At 38.4% G+C, this 23,377-nt stretch overlaps 1 protein-coding gene across 3 annotated transcripts in view; it reads right to left on the bottom strand.

The window, feature by feature from the left end:
• ANAPC1 (anaphase promoting complex subunit 1) overlaps positions 1–23,377 on the bottom strand; it is a 108,493-nt gene that overhangs the window by 15,506 nt on the left and 69,610 nt on the right. For 2 of the 3 annotated variants that reach the window (XM_054728007.1, XM_054728008.1), the window contains exons 29-40: positions 22,618–22,852; positions 20,907–20,998; positions 19,652–19,786; positions 19,194–19,276; positions 17,681–17,759; positions 16,613–16,687; positions 8,649–8,725; positions 8,025–8,115; positions 7,874–7,927; positions 6,823–7,016; positions 3,270–3,356; positions 153–270 (exon numbers count right to left, since the gene is read on the bottom strand). In XM_054728007.1, the coding sequence (XP_054583982.1) occupies positions 153–270; positions 3,270–3,356; positions 6,823–7,016; positions 7,874–7,927; positions 8,025–8,115; positions 8,649–8,725; positions 16,613–16,687; positions 17,681–17,759; positions 19,194–19,276; positions 19,652–19,786; positions 20,907–20,998; positions 22,618–22,852 (1,320 nt within the window). Of the gene's footprint in view, positions 1–13; positions 95–152; positions 271–3,269; positions 3,357–6,822; positions 7,017–7,873; positions 7,928–8,024; positions 8,116–8,648; positions 8,726–16,612; positions 16,688–17,680; positions 17,760–19,193; positions 19,277–19,651; positions 19,787–20,906; positions 20,999–22,617; positions 22,853–23,377 lie in introns of those variants that run through there. The other variant, XM_054728009.1, reaches the window with a different exon arrangement.

Genomic DNA, 23,377 nt, shown 5'->3' with positions numbered 1-23,377 from the left:
GCTGGCAGGATGTGTGAGAACTGTAGAGGCTTCAGTTTTTGAGAGTCAACTCATTACTGTCATTTTTTAAAGGACACTTCGGAAATATTTTGACCTGGAAAGATGAAAGAGTAGTTGTAAAATTACAAACAAATGGCAGATGAAAGTGTTACCTTATAGGTAACTTCTAAGAGGGCATAGCAGGGGGTGTTTGTGTCCACATCCACAGGTACCAGCAGCCGTGGTTCTGCAGCCAGCACATACAGGTGCCGCAGAGCCTGGAGGTGATACCTGTTCACAGAAAACAAACAGGAGGTAACCAACAGGTGACAACAGCTTGAGCTCTACACTCTGCTATGGCCGAAAAGCTGAACCAGAAAGACGCTAGCATGCTCTCTTCCAATGACAGTTATCCTGAAGGAAAATAAGGAAATCCAATTAAAAAGTCATGGAGAAATTCTTTTAGAAATTATAGATATTTGATCCTTTACCAACAAACTCTTTATTTGAGTTTCCAGTTATAAGGTTTTATAGGGTTATAAAATTTATCTAACATGAAAATATGTAGTAATAAATTGATCATTTAGAAAATTAGTCCTCAAATATCCTTTGCTGCTCAACACAGGCATCCCTTTTCACCTCCCAAGGTATTTACTTGCAGTTCTTATTTTTTCCCTTAAGCACTCGTAGGGAAGAAGGGGGAAGAAAGAGTGCCAGCTTTCCCCAGATAGGAAAGCTCTCCTACAAGGATGTTACACCAAAAATAATGGGTGACATTATGACATTTTTCTTTGAGTTTAAAAAAAAAAAAAAATTGAAACTTTTAAAATTTATATCTTAGAATTTAAACACACAAAAAGGTTTTTATATTTCAAGATCCCAGAAAAAAAGGATAAAACGAAACCTCATTATATTTTAAATTTTAGTTATAACAATAACCCTCCCCTTTCCCACCAAGATCTACCCACCCTAAAAATCTATCTGAAATAACATCAATCATGGCTAGAAAAAAACTATTTATCAGTTACATAAAGGTCTTGAATGCTTAACACCAAATTGCTTTTTTTAAATAGCTAAACCAACTTATACCATAACAAGTAATATGTGTGGTTTTCCACTATACTCTCACCAATAGCTGACCATAACAACTTAAACGTCTTTCCTAAATTATAGTAATCCTAATATATAAAAACCCAGGGTCCGTGACGTCCAAAATGACCGAAGGCTCGACCAAACACCATAAATCACTCCTGCAGTCAATGCAACCCAGCACTGACTGCCGAGGGGGCTGCGGATCAGGCCTGGAGAGAGGCCTGGAGAGAAAAGCAGGGTCTGATCTGTATCCTCCGTGACAGCTGTTGATCAGCCTTGTGTCTCTTTTTCTCTGGGCCTCCGCGGGGGCTATTTATCAGCCCCACCTCTCTGATAAGGCCCGGAGATAGGCCAAGAGATGCCAATTGACAAAGAAACCGACCAATCAGAACCAAATCTGGGTGAACTGTGAGAAGCCAATGGCTGCCTAGGAGGCGGAGCTTTTGATGCTGACTGGCATAGAAATGGACCAACCAGAACCTAATCTGGGTGAACTTCGAAGGTAGAACCTAAGGTGGGGGCTGAGGAGGGGTTTTAAGGGCAACTGGTGATTGGTGTAAGGCAGGCGTCCTCAAACTACGGCCCGCAGGTCACATGCGGGTGTTTTTGCCGTTTTGTTTTTTTACTTCAAAATAAGATATGTGCAGTGTGCATAGGAATTTGTTCATAATTTTTTTTAAACTATAGTCCGGCCCTCCAAACGTCTGAGGGACAGTGAACTGGACCCCTGTTTAAAAAGTTTGAGGACCCCTGGTGTAAGCTGTAAGAAAGCAGTTCAATTTTTTAATGACCAGTTAGGCAGTATAATGCATATGGCTGGTTATCAGTCCAGATATAGGGATTATGTATTTTTGTCTGCCAAGAGCATCTCCTCCTGCTGAAAAAAGCTTCCCCTCTACCCCCATTTAAGCAAACCTATCCTATATAATCTATCTATACTAACAAAAGGGTAATATGCTAATTAGACCAGGTCAACTGCCATCTTCCAGACGTCCGACTTCCTTCCAAAGAAAGCCATGGTGGTGGGGACTGAGGCAGAGGCAATTAGGGGCGATCAGGCTAACAGGGGAGGGCAGTTGGAGGCAAGATCAGGCTGGCAGGGGAGGGCAGTTGGGGGCAACCAGGCTGGCAGGGGAGGGAAGTTGGGGGCGAGATCAGGCCAGCAGGGGAGGGCCGTTGGGGGTGAGATCAGGCCGGTAGGGGAGAGCATTTAGGGGCGATCAGGCAGGCAGATGCAGCTAAAGGCGATCAGGCAGGCAGGCAGGTGAGCGGTCAGGAGCCAGTGGTCCCAGATTGCAAGAGGGATGTCCGATTGGAGCGGGTGCAGGCTGGGCTGAGGAACCCTGCTCCCCTCATGCAGGAATTTCGTGCACCAGGCCACCAGTTGAACAATGATGTTCTTATGCGCCACCTATCATTAAAGTGTGGGCTTGTTTAAAATGATGGCTTTGTTCCACAATGAGGCTTCATCCCTGGGTGCCTGGGGTGCCTTCAGTTGAGCATACTGGTCATCTCAGATGTCACTGGGATGCAAGCAGCTACTTCCCTCCCTTACTCCATGCCGTACCTGATATCTAGAGAAATTGGTTTCTTGTGCTCTGAAGGCAAAGCGTTTGTACTGTCAGACTACTCCTATGTGTTTAAGATTTATTGCTCACAAGGCAAAGCGTTTGTATTGTTGGACTATTCCTATGTGTTTAAGATTTACTGCTCACTACCACTTTTAAATTGACTGATTTTTTGCTGCATTTTGCTTTTCTTGTCCTCATGTCATTTATACAAAACTTCTTGGTATTCATGTAAAAGAGAAAAAAAGTATTCAAGTAGACACTGCCACTAAATCAGACAAATTTCTGTCTTGGAATTAATTATAGCACAAAATGTATCATCTTCAGCTCCTCTTGGCTATATCTTTTGATTAAATTTTCCCTAAAGATAACCTTGTCAGTCTACTTCTGGGTCTAGAGCAGTTCTAGTGGTTGGAGAACCAGGAATGACCAACCAATAATCAGATGTCCAAAGTTCTCTTCTGGCCTAATACTTCATAAATGAAACTTTAAAAAATAGCCAGAAAGACAACTAAGTTCAAGAACACAATAAAGTTAATTTGGAAACGAGTCCTTGGAACCAAAACACGACCAAATTATTCCCTTAGAGAGTTGCAGAGAGATCATGTGGGTCAGAATTACTGGACTCACCGATTGTCAGTACTGTGAGCTGGGAAGTGTGGGTAAAGGGCACAAAGGAGAGCAGCGATGGAGGAGTTTGAGGTGCTCAGCGAGTACCTGGAAGATAAATTCAGGCAGTACAGACAGAATTAATGATACTGTCAAACTTTCATGGCATTCTTGAAAATGAGGCAATTGGGGTATTTATTGTGGCAAGGCATACCGATGGCAAGGCCTTGAAAATACATGTCAATGCTGTGAACATTTCACTTCTCAGTAAGTAAGCAAACCACCTCAAGATCATGCACTATTTAAAGCAGAAGTAATATCCCACAAATGCTAAACTACAAAATTTGAACTAATAAGCAAAGCTTTAACCTAAAATAGCATTGTACTGTGGACCATGAATGCAATCCTAGAGATTATGGACATTTAAAAAGTCATGCATAAAGTACACCCCTTTCTTCTCCAGTTTTATAAATACCTGTTTTTAAAATTATGAATATTACTTTTAAATATACAAGGTTTTCACTGGGTATCTAAAATTTATTTCTGTAAAGCATGAGCATTTCCTTAGAATATTTAACTAAGTGAAAAAGAAAAAAGTTAGTATAAAAAGTTGCAATGATTGTATAAACAACTATTTCTCAAAATATAAATGGTCTTTTATTATCAATGATAACAAACTTATCTTATAAAAGCCACATACTCTTAGTAAAGTAAAATCTTTCAAATTATTTTAATGTTCACATTCAGCATGGCAAACAGGCAGGTTAGTCTAAAGTTCTGGAGTTTTTCTTACAAATATTTTGAAATAAAGATGGTACAAGACATCACATAAAACCACTGTTGAAGCTACTCAATATACATACACATACACACACACACACACACACACACACACACACACACACACATCCTCCAATCACTTTCCCTGCCTATCTTTAAATTAGGGTATCAAGTAAGAACTTAGCATTTATCATACACACATATTTAATGAATTTAGAAAGAAAAAATTTCAAAATTTAAGAAAATATTTGACAAGTTCATAAAACAGGCCATTTTCTCTTTACCATTTTACAATAAAACTAAAATCCAAATGTTGGCTATTAATGACAGGAATTTTGACATTGAATGTAAGGGTGTAGCTGTATTATAAGCATAAATGTTGTCATAGAGTACACATAACCATGAAACGACCAGGAATCACTAGAAGAGCAGAGGCAGAGTGGGAGAAAACCTACTTAACATGAAAGACCAAGTAGGGTTGTACAGTATAGAATGATGAAAGATGGCATAGAATAAGAGAATAAAATTAATGTAGGGTCTTATTTTGAAAGGAAAAAAGTATTTCAAGAATCATAAAATAAGAATTTTTATACTAATATTTCTACAGCCATTCTTAATTCTATACAATTAAAGAAAGAACAAGTGTACAAAGCCTGTTAAAAGGGCAGGCAACTATGCTCTAGAAAGGCGAGTTCCAATATTTAGTTCAGTCTTAAAGAAGAGGACAAATAAACCTACGTGACTTTAGAAAGCATGTCAGTGAACCAAGATCACACATACTAGAGCTAAGTGCAAGGGTGCATGATATTCACAGACTGGAAGACTCAACACTGTAACAGATTTCCATTCCTTCCAAACCCACGGAGACTCAGTGCAATTCTGATCAACATTTTATCAGCTTATTTAGTGTGAAAATCACAAATTCCAATACTGATACAGAAGTGAAAAGCGCCAAGAACAGAAAAATAAACTATTAAGAAAGCAATCCCAGTTTGGAGAGTTTCCTCTACCATACATCAAGAACTATTAGAAAACTATAATAATTAAGACAGTGTGATACTGGTGAAAGTTAGATACATAGACCAATCGTATATAACAGTGCACAAATAAACACAAGTATGCAAACACTTATAACAAAGGTGATTCTGCAGAAGAGTGAAAAAATATAAAACTTCTCAATAACACTAGACCATCAGTTGAGGGGTGGGGGGAATGCAGAAAAATCAGTTCCAGGTAGATTTTAAATCCTAATGAATAGAAATACTAAAAAAACTTCTGAAAGACAAATAGGACAAAAAGTACAAATCATAAAATAATAATTCTGCTCATCAAAAGATATCATTAAGAGAGTTAAAAGGCAAGCTAAAGAGTAGGAGGAGATAACTACAACATACAAAACTGATAAATCAATAAGGAGTCGACAAATTAAAAGAAACAAAGAAGAATAGAGGTTGAATGGGGCTGGGGTAAGGGGAAATAGAGAAGTTGTTATATAAAGTGTATGTAAGTTTCAGTTTTGCAAGACAAAAATGTGAATACACTTAATGCAACTGAACTGTATATTTAAAAATATTTAAGGTGGCAAATTTTATGGTATTTTACCACAAATAAAATTTGAAAAACAAATAAACCAATATGAAAATAAGTAGCAAGAGATTTGAACATTACACAAGGAGATTTCTAGTTGGTCATTATCATTTCAGGGAAAAGGAAATTAAAACCACAATGAAATACTACTACCAGAGGCTAAAATTAGGGTGACTAACAAGTGTTGACAAGAATGGGGATCAACTAGAACATCATAGGTACTGATGAACATGTGAGATGGTATGAACACTTGGAAGCACAGAAGGCACTGTCTACAGAAATTAATCATACCTATACACCCTATGACCCAATTACACTCATAGATTTATATACAACAAATCAAAGACATGTATAAGAATAGTCATATTATATTCATAGTAGCCCCACACTAGAAATAACACAATTATGTTCACCAACAGCAGAGTAAATCAGTAACTGTAACTATTGATTCTATCATACAGGAATTCAACAGCATTGAAACATGACTAATATGCAACATGCAACATGGATAAATCTCGCAAACATAATATTAAGCAAAAGTTACAAAAAATACATAGTGTATGATTCTATTTGAATTTTAAAAACTGGTAAAAACAATCTAAAACTAATTAGTGGTTACTTTTGGGCAGAAGTAAAGTACCAGTCATTAGGAGGGGCATGGGTGAGGTGAAAACAGGTGATTTGAGCTATATCTTGATCTATATGGTACCATTTCAAGTAGTTCATTAAGTTGTGCTCCTATGATTTGTACAATTTTTTGAATGCTTATTTTTATTCAATAGAGATCATTAAAAGCCAGGAAAGTCTTATAAAAGGATAAGGTGGTCAGGAATGACAGATAATGAAAAAAGAGTGAGGAGTTAAAAACTAAGAAAATCCCATAGAATCTATTGGCTATTGTGTTCACGACCTTTACAAGAAAGCACTTTAGTAAAAGGGTAACAAGAGGATTAGCAATGAAGTGCTAAGTTCATACTCTTCTGAGAAATGTAATGATGCTAACTATGTTAGAGAGAGGATGGTAACTCTACTAAGTAGGCACAAGTTAATGGTCAAACCATTAAAAAGCCCTTTTAAAGTGTACTAATGCCTCCAGATAAGCTAACAGCTAATCAGAATCAAAAATTTTCACCTTCAAATTCAAAATAAGTCACTCTTATAGATCTTGTTCATAAGATCTTCATTGAAGAAATATATATTCATTTACCTTCCTCCTCCTAGAAATAGAATTCCAAGGGCCATGTGATGGGCTAAGTGGAAACCGTAGTTCATTTCACCACCTGTTTTCATGTGCAAGAAACGACAAAGCTGCAAAACCTTTAGGTTCCCCGAGCCAGCCATAACCATGGCCAGAGACAGCAGCACCACACTCAGGCATGTTTCCAGGTTGTAAGGACCTGTCTGGAAATACGAAAAGAAGACTGTTACATTTCTTCATTATCAAAAACAAGTTAACAAAACAAATGTTTATAACTTTTTAAAAAACTATAAAAATAAGTATTTACTCTGGTGAAATTTAAGTTCAATATAGAACACTCAGGAAATAAAATATCAAAAAGGTAATAATAATCACTTGGAATAATAACACCCAAAGAGAACTGCTGTAAACACTTTGCCTTTCGTTTTCTCCAGATCTTTTCCTATATTTATATACATATTTTTTTCAAATTGAGACATTCTATACACAATATTTTTAACCTTTTTTAATCTATTATAAGAAAACTCACTCACAACAAAGTCTTCTAGAACACGGTTTTGATAGCTCCATTGTAAAACAATGTACAGATATAATCAAACTTACTTAACCACTAATTTTCTCATATTATAAATAATGTTTCTAATTTTCTCATATTACAAATAATGTTGCATAAATCTGTGTGGTTTTTAGCAAGAAATAAAAATCTTGCAGTGTTCCTGTCATAAAGCAGCAATGTATAAAAACAATTGCATGTTTACTAAATACTAATTTTTAAAGGCAATTATTAATATTCAGTACTGAGACAGAATGGGGGACAATATGGTTTTTCTTATTTTCCTCTTGTCACAAGAATTAGAGACCTGTGCATCCTTCTAGGATTATCATATTCTCATCTAAGTATCACAGAACAAAAAGGCAAAGATAAACCAAACTTCAAATCTCCCATTCTAAATTCAAGCAAAATGCAGAAATTATCAACATATTAAGTAACTGAATTATTGGTGAATTTCCTTCGAGTTTAATTTTATTCCCAAGGAGACTCATCATGAAAAAAACTTACCACAGAAGCATTAGGTGCAGACAAGTAAGTCATAAAATCTTTTGCAAATTTATGCTGAAAAAACAAAAGAAAAAATTTAAAGTTAAGAGGAAGCATATTGAGGCTTTGTGAAAAAAGAAAACAGAATAGAATAAACTAGGATACTTCTTACCAAACAGTTAAATGCTGATAAGTTTTCTGAGCCAGCAAATCGAAAACCCAGGGACAAACAGGCTCCTGCAATTATGTAGACATGTGCTTGCCTAGAGACAGATTACAAGAAATTTACTACTGTCAATATTCTGCCTTAATATTCATTATTAGTATTATCTTGGGGTAAAAATAGTAATTATTTCTGTTTCTGTTCTTCTGGGGATGCTCAATTATGCCTCTAATAGATCAGCAGGTTCCTATGCCCTTTTCTTCAGCAGAAACACCAGGTGGCCCTTACTAATAAAATACGCTCTTGCCTGCATATGTTTCACATACAGCAAAAGAAGATAATTTTTAAAAACACTGCCATTATTTTAATAGAAAGGACAAAAAAAGGAGTGTGTACAAGTTAAATCGCCAATACTGGTTTTTGAGGGCAAGAGCACTGTATTTCAGAAACCTAAACAAAAGCAAACAAACAAAAAATTCATCTTTCTGAACATCTGATCAGCAATGGTTAGAAACAAAGAAATTCAGAAATACTCAAAAGTCAAGGGCATTACTGCTCTTACAGAGTGCATTTCTATTATTTATCTGACAGATGCTAGGGTAGCTCATTTCTATTCCTCATTTCATAACTTACGACAAAGTTTCCAAATTCAAATCCTCTGAGCAAGGCAATTCAATTTCACTGAGAGAGATACTATTTTCTCTTATAATCTGTGAAAATACAAACCAAGAATACATGAACATTAATATTCAAGTTATAAATATTTAATGACCTGAAAAATAACATACTGCTTATCATGGTCATGTTAAATAAAACAAGCTATGCCAAATCATTTCATTTTCAAAGGCCTATATTATATTCACATCCATGCAACCCAATTTTAAATCTAAGATGGCCCAATAAAAACAATAACTGAATTGGACAGAATGAACACAAACTAGAGGACTTAAGTATATTCTGAATCAATAGCAGAGTAATACTTCACATCAATCAGCTGAAATGAAAGATCATGGCTGCAGAGGAGAATTGGAGCAGGAGTGCCGGGAAGCAGCAGGAAAGAGGAAAAAGCATTTGGAGAAAACTCAATTCAGACACATACACTTCTTAGTCATGAGACGTTTCTAGCATTAAGGTGAGGTGAGGTTAGTCACTAGATTAATTACCTGAGTTAAACTGAACTATTAATGTTTTAATCTGCAACTACTATGCAGAAATATATCCCTTTCCTTTTAGTATAGGTAGTGAAGAAGAATTTTTTTAAAAATAGAGTATCTATCTAGTTTTTTTTTTTTTTAATATATTTTATTGATTTTTTACAGAGAGGAAAGGAGAGGGATAGAGAGTTAGAAACATCGATGAGAGAGAAACATTGATCAGCTGCCTCTTGCACATCCCCTAAGTAGGGGATGTGCCCGCAACCAAGGTACATGCCCTTGACCGGAATCGAACCTGGGACCCTTCAGTCCGCAGGCCAACGCTCTATCCACTGAGCCAAACCAGTTTCGGCATATCTATCTAGTTTTAACAACCAAGAAAAGACTTGATCTACTTCACTTAAAAAATACAAATAAAAAGAAAAAAATATATATTTTCTAAATGTATGAAAGCAAGTATACAGAACAGAGGAACTCAAGATTTATTCTTATCATTCTTTTTAGAAGACTGCTCAGGAGAGTAACATTTCAGGGTGCTTTCTACTATATATATATATATATATATATATATATATATATATATATATATATATATATGTGTGTGTGTGTGTGTGTGTGTGTGTGTGTGTATGTATATGTGTAAATATATATATACACATATAAAGAGGTAATATGCAAATTAGCCAGGATGCCATAACAGTGTGACTGGTTCTGGAGGCGGCTGTGCACACAGCAGGGCCCGCAGACAGCGGGAGCAGGGCGGGCCTGCCAGCTTGCCGGGGCGCACCAGCAGTCCCACCTCTGTGGATGAGCTACAGAGGAAACACCTTTTCTGACCATTTATTGGCTAAGCTCCTGGTACACTCCTCACAGTGTTCTTGGTAACTTGCATAATGAGAATCCAAGAAGGTGATCTATGGTTTTTCCACCTCACTCCTGGAGGAAAAAACGAAGGTCTGCTGCTGGAGGGGCTAAGAAATGTCATATCCTGCCCTAGCTGGTTTGGCTCAGTGGATAGAGCCTTGGTCTGCCAACCTCAGGGTCCGGGTTTAATTCTGGTCAAGGGCATGTTCCTAGGTTGCAGGCTCCTCCCTGGCTGGGGCCCAAGTCAGGGCTCATGCAGGAGGCAACCAATCGAAGTGTCCCTCTCACACTGATGTTTCTCTTTGTCTTTCCCTCTCTCTTCCACGCTCTCTAGAAATCAATAGAAAAATATCCTCAGGTGAGGATAAAAAAAAAAAAAAAAAAAAAAAAGGAACTGTCATATCCTATGAAAAAGACATCTTGAAAATGCCTAAAAAACACTGTCATTTTTTCATGGTGAAATGACTGGAGTCCGTGTTGATGAAAATACCCTGGTGGCCTGCAGCGGCCAGCAGTGGCAGCAGCAGCGGGGTGATGGGGGCAGCGCCTTCCCTGATCAGCCTGGTCACCTCCTGCAGAGGGAGGCCAGACTGCGGCTTAGGCCCGCTCGCCACAAGGAGCGGACCTAAGCCGTCAGCAGGACATCCCCTGAGGGTTCCCGGATTGCAGAGGGTGCAGGTCGGGCTGAGGGACCCCCCCGCCCACCTGCCGTGCACTAATTTTGTGAACCAGCCTCTAGTAAAACAATAAATACTCAGAAGTCACTTATGACACAAACTTCTTATGAACTAAAACAAATATGACAAAATCAAAAAACTCCAAATACCTTTTCTCTTTGATAATCTCAATAAGGTAAGCAATTATGTCCGCTGTGTAATATAAGCTAATAACTACTTCCATCGTTCTTCCTCTCATCTTTACTTTTAATGTTGACTACTATTTATTCAGAAATTGAGTGACATTCTGAAAAACTGATAGAACTCCAAAGTGATACATAGATGGATAACCTGATTATAACATTCATATAAATTAAAGTGTTTTAACTACATCATTATACAGGAATGAAATGCTTCTATTTTGACAGCAGGCATTTGTAAGCTTTTTTTATCTTCAAAAGCAGCTTGAAGGCCTAGGTTTGAATCCCACAGAGCCACATTAGCTATGTAAATGAGCACAATAGGGGTTTCCTACCTTCTAGGTTTCTATGAGAATTAGAAGGCTTAATCCACTCAAAAACCTCTTACAATTAATGCCTGGCACTTAGTAAGTCCTTTATAAGTATTAGCTATTACTATTATTATTATTATTACTGATTTGTACCACCTCTATCATAACACTACATTGATCACAAATCATTTAAAAGCATCACTAAACCTGGGTTGTAAGTAACTGTATGGAAGGAGAACCTTCTTCAATTTGGTCCTTGTCACCTTTTCTATGGTCTCTTAAAAGTTTTTTTTTAAATTCCATATAAAAAAGTAATCAAAGGAAGAAATGTAATCCTTCAAAGGCAAGTTGAGGCATATAGGAAATGAATAAGAAAAGACCACCAAACTCCTCTGTCCAAGGCAAACTTCTTAAAGATCTGAAGTCCTACAACTAGTTTCAATATGACCCCACCCCTTACTAGCCAGGTGGTTTTGAACCAGTCTGTCCTCTTTCAATGTAACAGTAATGTACTGAACTCCAGCCAATGTGTACTTAATTGTTAAAAACAAAACGATGGAAAAGAACACTAGCTGACTTTGAGGAGTTCACAGTATAAGGATGCATAGACATTTGGTAGAGTTCATTGCTCCCACCCACACACTGGGCCAATACCTAAACAATATTCAGTACAACACTGCATCAGATACACAGAATGGAGTCCTTTTGAAAAAAAAAATTAAAATAAGATAGAGCTAACATAATACTTATTATATTAACTATTTATTTAACTAACTAGAGGCCCAGTGTATGAATTCATGCACAGGTGGGGTCCGGCTGGACCAGCCCCAATCAGGGTGGATCAGGGCAGGCCTGTCAGGAGGAGACAGTGGGAGGTTGGCCAGCTGGCCTGCAGGCGATTGGCAGGTGGGCTCCGCCCCCAATTGGTGTCAGGAGGGGTGATCGGGGGCGGAGCTGGCTGGGGGTACGGGCTGCAAGCAAATCTGGGTGGTGGGGGCCCATCGGGGGCGGGGCCGGCTGGGGGAAGAGGCCAGGGGAGGTTGGCCAGCCAGCCCCACTACCCCGATCGAGCCGGTTTGATAGCCAAGGTGGGCGTCATAGCAACTGGTCGTTCCTGTCATTACGGCGTTCTGGTCACTTGCTTTTTATATATATTGACTAGAGGCCCAGTGCACGAATTCGTGCCTGGGTGGAGTCCGGTTGGTCTGGCCCAAATTGGGGCAGATCAGGGCTGGGCCTGACGGGAGGAGGAGAAGGTGGGAGTTTGGCTGGCCGGCCCACCCTGACTGGGGCCTGATCAGAGCCGGATCAGCTGGGGGGAGGGGCTGCGGGCAATTGGCCGGCAGGCCCTGCCCCCAATTGGGGTGGGAAAGGCCGATCAGGGGTCAGCCTCCAGGGAAGGTACCATGGGAGGTTGGCCAGCCAGCCCCACCCCCACTTGGCAGTGGAGCTGGCTAGGGGAAGGGGCCTCAGGTTGATGGCCAGCTGGCCCTGCCCCTGATTGAAGTGGGGGGCCAATCTGGGGTGGGGCTGGGTGGAGGGAGGGGCTACAGGAGGTTGGCTGGCTGGACCTGCCCCCTATTGGGGTAGGGATGGCAATCAGGGCAGGGCCAGCTAGAGGGATAGCCTGCAGTCCAATTGGGGTGGGCAGGCTGATCAGGGTTGGGGTTGGCCAGGGGGTAGAGGCCACAGGAGGTTGGCTGGCTTGCCCCACCCCCGATGGGACAGTTTGTTGGCCGCAGTGGGCATCATAGCGACCTGTGGTTCCAAGTTTTACGGCGTTCCGGTCGCTGGCTTTTATATATATATATATATATATAAATGAAAATAAATGTGCATTTAAATGTCATAGGTTAAAAGGTTGATATACAAATATCAATTTCATATTTTACATCAATTGTATAGCAGCAAACAATTAGAAAACAAAATTCTACATAAAGATATAATAAAAAAATATAAAATACTTAGGAATAAACATTAAACTGTTGAAGACCCTTATCTTTGAGAAAATTTTAAAAAAGGACTAAAATAAATGGATTCTCTATTCTTGGACTACAAAACTCAATTATTTAGTTTTCCATACATTTATTTATAGAAGGGGTGGGGAACTTTTTTTTCTGCCAACGTCCATTTGAATATTTATATCATTTGAGGGCCATACAAAAGTATCAATAATTAGCCTGCTGTATTTTGTCCAACATTTAATTCATCCCAATGCCGTGGCAAGGCCAGACCAATTGATTTCACAGCCTACAGGTCAGATGTTCCCCACCTGAAGAAATTCAACACAATTTCAATTATAATCCATCACTTTTACATCGATACTGATGAAGTGATTCTAAATTTTAGATGGAAATGCAAAGGACCTAGAGTATTCAAAGTAATCACACAAAAACAAAAATGGCAGATACACAATACTTGACTTCAGGACTTACTATAAAACTACAGTAATATAGCCAAAACCAGTTTGGCTCAGTGGATAGAGCGTTGACCTGCAGACTGAAAGGTCCCAGGTTCGATTCTGGTCAGGGGCATGTACCTTGGTTGCAGGCACATCCCCAGTAGGGGGTGTGCAGGAGGCAGCTGATGGATGTTTCTCTCTCATCAATGTTTCTAACTCTTTATCCCTCTCCCTTCCTCTCTGTAAAATATCAATAAAATATATTTTTTAAAAAACTACAGTAATATAGAGTTTGATACTGGCAAAAGGACTGTCAAATAGATAATTCAGAGCACAGAAATAAACCCACACTTTTGTGCTCACCTGACTTTGACAAGGAATCACAAGAATTCAACAGGGAAATGGTGTTTGTATAACTCAATACCCATCTATATATATAAAAGCCTAAGCGACCATTCGACCGGTAGCTATGATGCAGGGATTGGACCAAATCCATGCCCCGGGCCTCCGACATCCCCCAAAGGGTCCCAGATTGCAAGAGGGCACAGGCAAGGCCGAGGGACCCCACTGGTGCACGAAGCTGTACACGGGGCCTCTAGTAGTTTTATAAAATGAAAACCTCAATGCCGACCTTATGTCATAAATAAAATTATTCTGAGATGGATTCCAAACTATACACAAAAGCTAAAACATTAGAGTTTTTAGAGAAAAAGAAACAAGAGAATATCTCCAGGACTTGGAGTTAGGCAAATGTTTTTTTCATAGGACACAAAACACAATAACCATAAAATAAAATAAAAACTGATAAACTAGTCATTATCAAACTTTGAAAATCTGCTCAGCAAAAACATTACAGACAAACCAAACACTGGGAGGAATATCTGCAAAGCATATATCTGAGAAAGAATAGGCTTCCAGGATGTATTAAAAATCCTAGCAATTCAATAGTAAAAAAACAAAAATACTTTTTTTTTTTTAAATGGGCAAGAGATAGGAACAGATGCTTCACATAAAAGGATATATGAAGGAACAATTAGCAAATGAGAAGGTTCCCTTGTCATCAGTCAGGAGGGAAATACAAATGGAAACTACATATTTACCAACATAACTAAAATTAAAAAGATTAACACTACCAAATATGGATGAGGTGTGTAGCACCAGCACTTTCAAACACTGTTGGCCAAGTGTAAAATGGTACAAAGTCTGGGAAAAGACCCACCAGTTCTTATAAAACCAAATACATCATCTACTCTATGCCTATGTAATTCTAATCTTAAATGTTTATTCACAAGAAATTAAACATAAATGCACAAAAATATTCATATAAGAATATTTATAGTAGCTTGACTCATAATGGCTAAACCTGGAACCAGCCCAGATATCCAACAAAAGAGAATGGAAAAAGAAACTGTGGTAAGTTAATAACAATGGAATACTACTTACAATAAATAGGACGAACCATTACCATCCCACAATCATGCTGAGTGAAGGAAACCTTATACAAAGGGTTTACACTACATATGCATCCATCAATATAAAGTTCTACATCGGAAAACTGGTTGCATTGGGAGTGGGGAGGGAGTGAACAGACTGAATGGGTAGGGGAAGGAAGGAACTTCTGGTCATTTTGAAGGAGGTTTGTTTCCATAAGCATAGACATTAGTCAATTCTTATCGAACTAGAGGGCCGGTGCATAAAATTAATGCACGGCAGGGGGGGGGGTCCCCTCAGCCCAACCTGCACTCTCTCCAATTCAGGACCCCTTGGGGGATGTCTGATTGCAGATGTAGGCCCAATCCCAGGGATTGGCCCTAAACTGGCAGTTGGACATCCTTCTCACAATCCTGGACCGCTGGCTCCTAATTGCTCAATTGCCTGCCTGCCTGGTTGCTCCCAACTCCCCCCACACCTGCCTGGTCACCCCTTACTGCACCCTCCCACCGGCCTGGTTGCCCCCAACTGTCCCCCGCCCTCCCCCGCTCGCTGGCCTAGTTGCCCCTCACTGACCCCCTGCCAGCCGAATCTCCCCCAACTGCCCCCCCTGCAGGCCTGGTCACCCCACGCAGCCTGCTGTTCAGTCATTTGGTTGTCCTTCACTAACCCCCCTGCCAGCCTGGTCGTAGGCAGCCATCTTGTGAGGGTGTGAGGGTCAATTTGCATATTACCTCTTTATTATATAAGATTATTATATAGGATACTATAGTTAAGATCTGTGCATTTCATTGCACATAAATTTTATCTTAAAAGGGAAATATAAAATTCTAGTTATTAACACACATGCTAAAACATTTAGGGAGAAATTCAGTACTACCTAATTAACTGAAATATATTTTTAAAATGATGGATTGGATAGAGGAAAAATGGAGATATGTGGTTAAACAAGTTTTCACAGTAAAATATTAATTGTAGAGTCTAGGTAGACATAGGTATTTCTGTGAAGTTCTTTAAACCTTTCTTTATTTTGAACTTGTTCTTATTCAAATATTAGGGGAAATACTCTCAAGCATTCCCAAGGATAAGTAGATTTATTTTATAAGTGGAACTGACTACCAGAAATGGACTGCTGGTTAAAAGGGCAATATTTATTGATAATATTTGATTTGTAGTTTTTATGAAGCCTGCTTATTTATAACGATTTGGCTTATTGAATAAATATGTCATAAAGTAATTAAAATAAGTTATTAATAAGAGACTTAAATTGTCACAAAGTATATAGTAGCATCTTAGATAAATGTGTACCAATTCAAATAAAAATGACAAAAATACTTTAAGGTACTTTGGTATATTTAATTTTTAAAAACTACAATTTCTTGGGATCTTAGGTCAGAAAGGAAGGTTAATCTATAATAAGCACACAATCTTAATATGAAAGTTGCTATGTTTTCATGAGATACCATAATCATCAATATTGCCTTCTTAAGAAGAAGTATTTTATAGGGTTTTGGAAAGTCCATAAGAAATCATAATTTTATGCCATTACAGATAAAACAATATTTATCATATGTACTTACCTGAGGAACATTGCTATCAACCCACTTGGAATTTGGTAAAATATCATCCCACAAAATCAGGCATCGAGCAAGTGTCTTTAAAATGTAATAAAGATAAAATTAATTAGAGCAAGCAAAGTCCACAGATTTTATAACAATGATAATGTTAAATAGAATAATTTAGAATCAGTTCCCAAATGACGGTAATTTCAAAAAATAAAATTAGTATATAGTATCAACCTAAAGCAATCATGAAAATAAACTGATGATTTAGATTTTAACCCAAAAATCTAAAATTGAGTTGAATGTCATCAAAATCTGGAAAAGCTAAAAGGATGTTTTAAAAGAAAAGAACCAAAGCCCTGTGGACGTACTTTCAAGGCTCTCATAGGCTAAAAACAGACAAGTTTTTAAAACATTATAGAGGGAATAATTCAGGTAGTTATGTCAAAGTGTTATTGTTATTATTTATACCCTTAATAGTAATACTGCATCCTTACTAATGAAAGCAGTAGTAAAGCTCCAGTCACTTGCTGTTTGACAGGAAGTTTTGAATAATAATGTAGGCCAGTTTTGTTCAGTGGTTAGAGTGTCGGCTCTTGAACCAAAGGGTCATGGGTTCGATTTCCAGTCAAGGGCAAATACCTTGGTTGTAGGTTTAATCCTCATCTACCAGCAGCAGCAGCTGGAGGCAACCAATAGATGTGTCTCCCGCCCTTCCTCTCCCTCTCTCTCTCCCCCTCTCTCTCCCCCCCTCTCTCTCTCTCTCTCTCTCTTTCCTTCTTCCCACAGTCTCTAAAAAAAAAAAAAAATCAATGGAAAAGATATCCTCTGGTGATTAAAAAATAGTAATAATAATAAGAGAAGCTGAAATGTCAACTCCAAATATTACATGTCAATGTGGCTGCCTTTTCAGCATTCCTACAGCTAAATGTGGGAAACTTCAAAAGAACATTGTCAATTACATGTGCATATTGAATTAATAGTAAAACGTCCCCTTGGAGAAAAATGTACATTTGCAAGATAAACCTGAGGACCACATACAGACTCCTCATGTTAACAGAAATGAGAAAGTGCCAAGTACCATACCCGAAGCAAGAGAAACTCTGGTTTCACAAAGTCCAACAAATACATAGTGTCAGGAGCTCGAAGCCAATCGGCAATGGACCTGTTAGCGGAAGATATTAACAAGTGCATTGCTCAGGAAGAGGCAAAATAATCAAGAAGTCCAAGACAGATTTCACAACATTTCTTCCCACTCTATCCACAGTCCTAGTTTCTTTGCATACATAATACTTCACAACCTCTAGAATAACATTTATTATGTATGTGGCTTACAATAACACAGCTCCATGAGGACAGATATGTTTAGTTCTGTCTTGTTCCAGTACCAAGAAAGCACTGACATACACATTCATCCAAGTAGTAGATGAACAAATGCCTATTCTTACCCATTTTGTTAATTTTGCAAACATTTACTTTTTCTAAGAGGAAGAATTCACAACATTAATAAATGTCTTGCCCTAGCCAGTTTGCTCAGTGGATAGAGTGTCGGCTTGCAGACTGAAGGGTCCCAGGTTAGATTCTGGTCAAGGGCACTTGCTCTGGGGTTGCAGGCTGGATCCACAGTATGGGGCATGTAGGAGGCAACTGGTCAATGATTCTCTCTCATCATTGATGTTTCTATCTCTCTCTCTCTCCTTCTGCCTTCCTCTCTGAAATCAATAAAAACATATTTTTTAAAAAAATTCTTCCCTGGCTAGTGTGGTACAATGGTCAGAGCATCTGCCCAAAAACCGTAAGGTCAAGGGTTCAATTTCCGGTTAACAGCATGTACATGGGTTGTGGGTTGCAGGTTTGATTCCCAACCCTGGTCATGTGGGTGCAGAAGGCAACCAAAAGATATGTCTCTCTCACATTGATTTGGAGTTTTTATGGAATCTCTCTCTTTCTCCTCTTCCCTCCCTCCCTTCCACCCTCTCTAAAACAAACTAAACCAATGGAAAAAATATCCTCAGGTGAGGATTAACAACACACACACACACACACACACACACACTGTTAGTGTATTTTTTAAATTAAAAGAATTAAATAGGGTTTAATATCTCCTATCCAACTTACATTCCTATACAATATGTAAAAGAATAAATGCCAAAGGTCTATTTTCAAGTGTCAGCACTAATCGCGGGGGTTGGGAAGATAGATGGTGTGGTCACAAGAAAAGCTTGAAGTAAGCAGAAACCATTTTTATAAATAGGAACAAAGAATAGAATAATGCTAAGTATTTCCGGCTTCACAAGTCCTCATGACATTCAAAATTAATGAAAAGCAATTTGGGCATTTTTTTTAATAGTCAGTGATAGCAACCAGAAAACAGAAATGAATAAAGATTGGCAATTAATTATGTTGTCAAAAATTATTAAAATAGCCAATTTTATTATTTCTAGATAAAAATCCATATAATCTGTACTGTTTGAGAGAATTAAAATCAGGTTGATCTAGCAGATGGGAAATAAACACATTAAGATACTTTAGTTTCACTACTGAGGTCAGAAAAGGAAGTCACACTGTCTGGCCAAGGATGGGGTCAGAGATGCAGTACCTGTTATTGGTTTTTAAGTAGATCATAGCCAAAGCAAGAGTGGCACCTGGACAAGTTACATCCACATTTATGGTATCTCCTTCCTATCAAAAGAAAAGATTATTCACATAAAAGAGTTATGAATTATTATAAAAGTCTTCTGAATACTAGCATATGCTTAAAATTAACATATTTGTAAAGGCTGGTATAAAAACTATTTTCAAATTATTGCTCTAGCCCTAGCCAATTTGGCTGGGTGGATAGAGCGTCGGCCTGAGAACTGAAGGGTCCCAGGTTCGATTCAGTTAAGGGCACATGCCCCGGTTGCAGGCTCTATCCCCAGTGGGGGGCGTGCAGGAGGCAGCCAATCAATGATTCTTTCTCATCACTGATGTTTCTATCTTTCTCTCCCTCTTCCTTCCTCTCTGAAATCAATAAAAATATATTTTAAAAAAATTGTTGCTCTAATTTGGACTTACTTTGATTTGATAACTTGGAGATTTATGTTTCTCCCTGTGCATTCCTGCTTGAAAGCGCCTATGACCTCCAACCATGTACTGATAAAGCTGCTCAGGCACATTGAGGTCAGACATACCTATCAGGTTACTGCCGTGCTGAAAAAGTAAATAACAGACATGTAAAATGAAATCTTAGGAAATAAGTCTTATATTACATGAAAAAGAAAAGAATGAACTAACTTCAAAACAGGGTGTTATGAGTTAATACTCAAGCTATTAATAATTCACATTAAAATTATAGTATATGTTCAAGTTAATTCTTTCATGTCACAAAATACATAAAGGCTTCAAAATACAGTTAATTGCCCTAACAAAGATTAACTTACTTAGTATGACAATTCTATCAAACAGCTACTCTTTTATAGGTGAGGAAAGTGAAGCACAGAGTGAAATCCAAGGTGACATTGCTGGCAAATGGCAGGGCTGGATATAACTCCAGGCTGTTTGGCTCCACTATCTATGGAATTGCATAACCACTAGACAATGCTGTAGTTAAATGATAGGACTACCTGGTCAGGACCAGAATTCAGATGTCAATTCCCATTATGAAGCTTTTCCTTTGAATTGTCTGCCTCTTTAGTTCACATGTAAATGTGAGAGTCAAACACCTAACAGTTAACTTGTTTTGTATAATCTAGTTTCAACGTATTGGTGGTTCCCAAGGGACCCACAGTCAGCTGGATGAAATGAAATGCTTTTGATAATTCTATACCATGTCTCATGGATGGGGTTAAAAATGGGTCAACATGGTATTGCATTCTATCACAAAGCAAACACTACAGTGGCAACCTTCTGCCAGGCCTCGTGAACACCAGGGAGCCAAGAAAAGGCTATGGTTTCTCTCCAGCAACTACTACAGACTCTTAAAAGTTCCACACCATATACACATTTTTCACTATTTTCTGTTTTCTGATTGATTAGGCTGTTATACTTCATCTTATGTCTTAAAATCTTTACAAGAAACCTCATCCCTTAGTTCATTCATAAATACTTCCATCTAAGACAGGAAAAAGAAATTTTAAAGCCCCACTCTTTGCTATACAATTTCTCTCCATTTCCAAATCTAACACTTTAAAAAACATCCAGAGAGAAGAAAGAGTTTAGAATCAGTTTAAATCAAGTCACAGTATGGCAGAGCAGTATTCAGTATTCAGATTATTCATCTCAACACGCAGACCTCTTCCCTGAAGCCTTAGAAGGCAGAGACTGTGCTTACCCCCAAGCAGACCATGCCTAGGGCCAAGCCAGCAGCTAAAGAGTAGGACTCTCTGTCAGTGCAGTATTCCATTTCAGGACCAGGGGGCCTTCCTGTGAAAGAGGAAATAACGAGGTTCATGGTGGCCTCTTAAAATATTAATTCATAAGAGCTTTAGAGTTAACTTTCTAGTAACTAAGTTGCATAAGAACTATGGATTCAATATAACCCCACTCAGAAAGATACGACATCACAAATGGTGTCCACATCTCTGTTTACTACAAAATAAACACCAAAATGATTCTTTTAGTTTTCTAATTTAAAAACAATGCCTTTATTTGATTCATATTTATAAATTTTTAAATATTTATAGTTGAAAGTATTATATATCTCCTTTTTTCCCCATTGACCTCTTCTAGCTTGCCAATGCCCCCCATCCCTACCCCAGGCCTTTACCACCCTAATGTCTGTGTCCATGGGTTATGCATATATGCATACAAGTTCTTTGGTTGATCTCTTCCCACCCACCCACCCTCCCCCGCCTTCCCTCTGAGATCAATAACTTTAAAACACCGTGAAACTTGTTTTTTTTTAATTAAGGTTTTATTTTTTTAATTAAGAAATAGGAAATAAAATTTTTATTCTTATTTTTTTATTGATTTTTTACAGAGAGGAAGAGAGAGGGATAGAGAGCTAGAAACATCGATGAGAGAGAAACATCGATCAGTTGCCTCCTGCACACCTCCTACTGGGGATGTGCCCGCAACCAAGGCACATGCCCCCGACCGGAATCGAACCCAGGACCTTTCAGTCCGCAGGCCAATGCTCTATCCACTGAGCCAAACCGGTTTCGGCAGGAAATAAAATTTTTAAAGGGAGCCGAAACCGGTTTGGCTCAGTGGATAGAGCATCGGCCTGCGGACTGAATGGTCCCAGGTTCGATACTGGTCAAGGGCATGTACCTTGGTTGCGGGCACATCCACAGTAGGGGGTGTGCAGGAGGCAGCTGATCGATGTTTCTCTCTCATCGATGTTTCTAACTCTCTATCCCTCTCCCTTCCTCTCTGTAAAAAATCAATAAAATATATTTAAAAAAAATTTTTTTAAAGGGAGGAGTACTCAACAAGAGTTTTAATTTTTAATCTCTTACATTTTGTTTTTGCTTTATTATTTTCAAATCCATTCATTAGATGTGGTGAAAACATGTTGAAATACAGGACGGACACTTCCCGCAAGTTTTAAACACTTTAAATATTTTGTTTCCAGACATCTGTTTTGAACCTATATAATACTGAGCTGCTCTATTATGGTAGAATTTCTGTGTATTGATCCTAAATGTTTGGCTTGATGAAAAGTTTATACTTATAAAAAGCACCACATAATACTAACTCTACCCTTTAAGGCAGCAAAATGTATTATATATAAAGACCTCTCCCTCCAAAAAAATTGTTCACATTCCTGGGATTTTATCTTCAGGGGAAAAATGCAATTAAAAAATAATAAGTATTACACAAAAGTAATCAGCATAATGTTTATGCATAATAGCAAAGAATTAGAAACTAAAAGACCTGAAAATAAAAAATAATTAGGCAATTTTATTAGTAAGATCATTCTACCCTCACATCAGCTACTATTTTTCCTTAATTTTAATAATTTTACTATCATTCTTACTTTGTTTCCTGTGGAATGAGAAATGTATGCTAATGAAGACACAGCACTATTGATGCCATACCTATTTCAGCCAGCAGGACTTCTGCAGTGTGCCTATGAGCTGTCCCTTGATATACAAGGCCGATGCCGACCACCGCAGCCACCTGGACATTGTGAGGAACATCAAGCTCTGTGGACGTTGGGGGTAAGAGAGCAGGAATGTGGATGCTAAGCAGCCGGGTAATGGACATATCCATAGTGCCCAGCTTAGCAGCAGAAACACCAAGTAATAGTCCAATGCTTGTCATTTCATGACCCTAAGACAGAAAGGAGAGAGAAACTTAAGCCACTACCAAAACAGATACGAAGTTTTAAATAAAACAGTATTTTCAATAAGTATGTTTATGTGACAGGCACAGTGAAAGGCACAAAGTACACAACAGCAAACTACACAGACCTGGTCCTTGTCCTCACGAAGCTAGTACCCTAATGGGGAAAAAGTGTTAAACTAAAAACATACAACCATATTATTAAAAAGTAATGCATTGAGCCTTAGCTGGTTTGGCTCAGTGGATAGAGCATCGGCCTGCAGACTGACAAGTCCCAGGTTCAATTCCAGTCAAGGGCACATGCCTGGGTTGCTGACTAGATCCCCAGTAGGGGGGCATGCAGGAGGAAGCCAATCAATTATTCACTCAAATCATTAATGTTTCTATCGCTCTCCCTCTCCCTTCTTCCCTGAAATCAATAGATATATATATATTTTAAAAGTAACGCATTGAAAAAGTACAAAGTAATATGAAAGAGTATTTTAAAGGTGCCTAATTTAGATTAGAAGGGGC

This window comes from Eptesicus fuscus, chromosome 16 (assembly GCF_027574615.1).
Source record: "Eptesicus fuscus isolate TK198812 chromosome 16, DD_ASM_mEF_20220401, whole genome shotgun sequence".
Lineage (NCBI taxonomy): Eukaryota > Metazoa > Chordata > Mammalia > Chiroptera > Vespertilionidae > Eptesicus > Eptesicus fuscus.
This window is presented reverse-complemented; position numbering and strand designations above follow the sequence as displayed.